The sequence below is a fragment of the Cupressus sempervirens genome, chromosome 7 (assembly GCF_028749045.1).
Source record: "Cupressus sempervirens isolate cs-2001-9-10 chromosome 7, ASM2874904v1, whole genome shotgun sequence".
In the NCBI taxonomy this organism is placed as follows: domain Eukaryota; kingdom Viridiplantae; phylum Streptophyta; class Pinopsida; order Cupressales; family Cupressaceae; genus Cupressus; species Cupressus sempervirens.
The window spans coordinates 842,488,531-842,494,025 of record NC_143124.1 but is presented as its reverse complement, the minus strand read 5'-3'; the positions used below and the strand labels follow the sequence as shown (position 1 = coordinate 842,494,025).

The 5,495-nt window shown below is 34.5% G+C and overlaps 1 protein-coding gene across 2 annotated transcripts; it reads right to left on the bottom strand.

Annotated features, from left to right (window-relative positions):
• Positions 1-2,003: 2,003 nt before the first annotated feature.
• LOC149550031 (RING-H2 finger protein ATL74-like) lies at positions 2,004-3,614 on the bottom strand. 2 transcript variants are annotated; one of them, XM_089793199.1, is made up of 2 exons: positions 3,255-3,614; positions 2,004-3,087 (listed from the first exon to the last, which is right to left on the bottom strand). In XM_089793199.1, the coding sequence occupies exon 2, from the start codon at positions 3,002-3,004 to the stop codon at positions 2,333-2,335; it is 672 nt and encodes a 223-aa protein (XP_089649325.1). In that variant the 5' UTR covers positions 3,005-3,087; positions 3,255-3,614; the 3' UTR covers positions 2,004-2,332. The 2 variants fall into 2 exon arrangements, with proteins under 2 accessions (XP_089649325.1, XP_089649326.1); XM_089793200.1 differs by having other exon boundaries at positions 2,004-3,117; positions 3,255-3,487.
• Positions 3,615-5,495: the final 1,881 nt, after the last annotated feature.

The window sequence follows — 5,495 nt, the reverse complement described above, 5'->3', positions numbered from 1 at the left end:
TTAAATTTATTAAACTATTAGTAAATTTTAATTGTATCAAAAATGTCTAATCCCATCCCATTTGTAAAAGGATTTAAAATATAATTTTATATTCTTTGATTATGCTATGTTAAGTTTAACTACTCTAATATTACTAATATTTTTTACTTTTCTATAATTTAAAATTATATTATATTTACTAGAAACAAATTAATACTATATAGAGATGGACTTTGAAGTATTTTTGAAATTTATGAAGATCATTAAAATATAATACTATCAAGTTCTCAATAATCTTTTTTTAAATATTGTAGGGCTGCATTGTACCCTTAATAATTATTATGTTAACCACAATTTGCATTGAGCGTACAATTTTATAATTTTGATACCACATTTCTTTAGGAAAGTAATATAAAAACAAAAATAATAAAATATAAGTAATGCAACAAAGTAAGAGTGCTTACTTTATTGAGCACACCACTAGGACAAGAAAGCATAGAAGCACACTAATAACAAAATAGCATTTGCGCAAAAACATAATAATCATTTGCGTGAAATTATTATAATAATAAAAATTAATAAAAGAATACATCATTGATCTTATTAAATGTAATCATAATATATTGATTTATGTATAAAAATATGTTAGTTAAAGAATGTTAAATAATTATTTTTTATTATTATGTACTAATATTGAATAGATTGGAACCTAAGATCTCATTATGGGAAGCTCACAATTTGTTCTTGCATTGTAGGCTCTTCCTAATGTTTTTAAGTATTCTTAAGTAGGTTTTGCTCAATTTTTTAAAACATTTTGTGGAAAAAGAGAAAACAATAAGAAGAGTGAAACAAATTTTTGTGAACCCATGTAACCCCCTACATTTTATTTATCATGAATTATTTTGAATGTGATTTCTAAAAACGATAAAAGTTTAAATACATTATTTATATAAGGTTCAATTATTACTAAATACATAATAATTGAATTTTAGTTAAATTATAATTCCATTTCATATATTTAAATAATTATATTTTTGATAAAATTCTAAGTTTTAAATAATGTATTAAATTTATTAAACTATTAGCAAAAATATCTGTAAAAAGATTTAAAATATAATTTTATATTCTTTGATTCTGTTACGTTAAATTCAACTACTCCAATATTATTACTATTTTTAACTTTTCTATAATTTAAAATTATATTATATTTACTAGAAACAAATTAATGCTATATAGAAATGGACTTTGAAATGTTTTTGAAATTTATGAAGATCATTAAAATATAATACTATCAAGTTCTCAATAATCTTTTTTTAAATATTGGAGGGTTGCATGATAATCAAATTCAGATAAGTAAAATTAATGAACTAATATAGAAAATACACTCGAAATAAAAATTATGAACTCCCCCACCCGACTCACTCTCTCATCCCCTTTTCAGATGCAAAAATTAATTCAAATAATTTTTCTTATTCATCACAACTACTCACTCTCCTTCCCTTTTCAGCGGCAATTGATCTCTCGATCATTTTAAATAATTCCTTTCTTATTCATCACAACCAAGCGAAATAAAATTTCTCAAATAAATATTTGTATGTATTCTAATGACCTATAAATATGTAAAAATGTCAACACTACTGAATTAACAAAGCAAACGGGGATAAGTTCGAAAAACACGAGAACTGCCGAATTAATGCATTTCAGTGAAAAATATATTCCTCTGTACTTCAAGAAACTATATTATTACAAGGGAAAGTTGGAGAAAGAACTTTCATGGATTCCGTGCTGTAATATACTGTTAATCTACTATCAGTGAGACTGGAACAACTGGATTCATCATTAAGTTCATCAGATTTATAATTATCAAGTTCATCAGATTTCTATAATTATTTCTCTTCGGGATTTTCAGATCATACATCATATCTATTATCAGGATGAACAGGAGAGTAAAAGATATTTCATCAGATTTCTATATTTATTTCTCTTCGGGATTTTAAGATCATACAACATATCTACTATCAGGATGATCAGGAAAGCAAAAGATTCATCATTTTTATTACGAAAATTCTAATGTAAAATCCTAATCCCCAATTAGAACATCACATAATCTTATTACTAGCATTCATGTTAAATATTACCTAGAAAGCTGTTTCCAGCAGGAGTGGAGCCCTTTTTCCTGAAATCTGTCAGACAAACTCCAGAAATTGTGGAAATTGGAGCTCGGAAATCCTAACATCTGTAACTCGACAAATTTCGGACAGATCTTTACACCAAAGCCTCCGAAACTGTATCGAACGGGGCTCAGAGCACGAAACCCTAAAGGTCTCACTTTCGAATCCCACCGGCCCCACGCTCAAATATAGAACTGTGTAGGCAAATGATGCTGCGCCGTCGAGATCTCGGCAGCAGACTCTGAAGGACTTGCGAGAGGGCCTTCGATCCGCGGCGGGGCGGCGCCGCCATGGATATTTTCCATCGAAGCTTCGAGCAAAGAGCGGCGGCAGGTCGGGCAGGAGGAATGCGCGAGAAGCCAGGTATCGACGCACTTGACATGGAAAACATGTTTACATGGCAGAACTCGTAGCTCGTCGCCCTGCCCGAACTCCGCAAGGCAAATAGGGCATTCACTGATCATTTCCCCCTGAGAGGCGCCATAGACGGTCATAGGAATCAATTTGAGCGCCTTGCGCTTAATCCCCGTATTTGCTAGCCGCGACGCCGTTTCCTCCGGCGATTCCTCGACGAGCCGCCGGCTGCACCGCAGCGCGCACCGAATGATCGAATTAAGCCCTAGCGCGCAAATGAGCGCACAAAGCAGGGCCGCCAAAATAATGACCATATTTGTGTCGAAATTCGACTCGCTCATGTAAGCCGGCCCGCCGTGACTCGGCCTTGTGTCCTGCTGAAGCTCATTTCCACCAGAACTCTCATTCTTGAAGCTCTCGAGCACGTTTCTCGTCTGCAAAGCCTGAATCGGCCTCATTTTCAAAGCTTTCTCTGGAAAAACCGGCGTAATCGGCCTCATCTCAAAGCAATTTCAGGAAAAAACCAGTATCTCCACCGAGTGGACCGCAATATCACATGCTCTAGCTCATCCCGCGGTTCGATCTGCAGAAGCAGCATTCGCCAAGACCAGATCTGGTCAGACAAAACCCCCTTTCTTTCAATTTTTTCTAAAAACTCAAAATTTTCCAAAAGAAACTCATGCTCCTCCGTCTCTTCCTCAAATTCAACACGATTAAAAACTTAAATTCAGAAATTTATGCTCGTCTTACCTGTAGAGGAACCTAATGCCAAAAGCAGCTTGGCAGCGGGGCCTGCTGGAGATAAGTCGAAGGATGCTCATGGCTGAGAAGAGTTATTCTCAGCGTCCCTCCACTCGTAGGAAAAGGGAGAAATATGTGTGAATCCAAGCATTTGTGAGATATATTGGAACATTACTCACTGGCGCGGGTCCCCATTCCTTTTTGACTCTCTTAACCTCTTCTCCTGTACTGATTTTTACAGTATGTGAAGCTAAATACGGGCCTGATTTGAAGGAATTCCACAAAGCGGTCTGCACGTACAATCTAGATAGTGTCCTCGGGATAATTTGAAAGAGGATCTGTTTGTGAGGGAATTTGGTATTTTGACACACCATCAAAGTCTACAAGAATTATTTTTTAATAAAAATTTCAAATTCATTTTTTTAATTGAAACAGTGTAAGAAATAAAATATAAAATGAGACTGTACTTTTTGCTTTTACAATTTTAAATTATATAATTTATATCATCTTATAGCTGATTGAGTTTTTAAAGGTTGCTTAGTCAAAGGAAGCTTCTAGTTTAGATGTATGCTTTCTCATAACGTTGTAATGTAAATTTGAAGGTAGAGAATGCCAATATCTATACATTTCTAGATGTTTCCATTTTAAATAAGCTATGAGCTTATACTCTTTTTCAATATTATTTTTCTTGTATTGTTATTTGTATTTTTTCAATATTGAAAAAAAAAGTCTCTTCAAAAAATTATCAAAAATAAGAATTAAAAATAATGTAATATCAACAACAATTCTAGAAATAAAATAACTTCCAAAAAAATCTAATATAACAACTATTTTGACTCGTTAATGGGTCTAAGAGAGATAATTCTCTTCGGTCATTGGATGTGATTACAAAGGATTGTTGGGTTACCTCAGATGAGTCAAAATTAATTTTGACGAAGCATCAATGGGGAACCTAGGACCATTGGGAATTAGTATTGTAGCAAGGAATGCAGGAAGTAATATTCTAGCCATTGGTGCAAAGCGTGTTTCAGATGGTACCAATAATCAAGTTGAATGCCTAGCGACAGTTGAAGCAGTCTTGATGGTCATTAAGTTGGGGGCCTGACGTCTCCATCTCGAATGTGATTCGTAGATCGTGGTGAATGGGAATCTCAAAAGGGAACTTGACACATGTTATTTAAACAGATACATTAGGCAAATTTGTGCCCTTTTGGATGAAGTATAGGAATTTAAGATTAATCATGTTTTGAGAGATGTTAATTCCTTGGCCGAAAAACTCTCCAAGGTTGGAGCATCGGGGTCACTACATGACAAATTTGAGCATTTTGAAGATTTTAGATTAATCCATCCAAAGGACTTAGATTTGTGTAAACAAATAAAGGTGTTTGGATTGATCACATGTTGGGTGGTACATGAAGTGGTAGTGACATTATTCATTATGTGGCGTGTGCAAGAATCAACTCATATGATTTTGGCACTCATGGATGACCGAAATGTAATTGGAATAATGACACACTCATTTAAGTACACTATCAATGCAAGGAGGACAATGGATAACTAGGGCCAAAGGCACACCCAACTACCAAAGTCACCTGTAAGAGTAAACACAATAGAAACACAACACAAAGAATAGTATCCAAAGGAGATAGAAAAGAAAAACACTTTATTGATTCATCAAATTATCCAAATACATGACCAGCTATAAGGCCTTCTGGGTTATGACCAACATTACAATTCAAACTTGATCTTCAAGGATGATCTTCTCATTCTCACTCTACTTCTACTCTTCCTCCTCTACCTAATCACCATGCCTAAGACTCTACCCAGGACCCCTTTGAAAACATGCACGACCACAAGTTGGCCTATTACAATTTACCAACTAAATAAACCCTTACATTAAATGCAAACCAAGTCACAAGTTGGCTCTCAACAAATATTAAATACAAAATTAAATATGCAAGGTTGGCCCAAACTAGAACTAGATACAAACAACTTGGCCAGATAAGGACCAAGGAAAAATTGGCACTTGACAACGCTTGGCATCAACAGGAACTTGAGAACCACAGAGAACTCGACAACTAGAAAGAACTTGACACCAACAACACTCAACACCAACTATGAGCTTGGCAACAACAAAGAGCATGGCACCAACCAAGAGCTCGACAACAACAAAGAAACAAGGCAAACATGTAGGATAGCAATGCAACCAAGGATGCTTTTGCATCAAACAATCGGAGTTGAAAGAAATAA

Coding starts and splice junctions, on each gene's coding strand:
- LOC149550031 (XM_089793199.1), bottom strand. CDS start 3,004: ATGAGGCCGATTACGCCGGTTTTTCCAGAGAAAGCTTTGAAAATGAGG.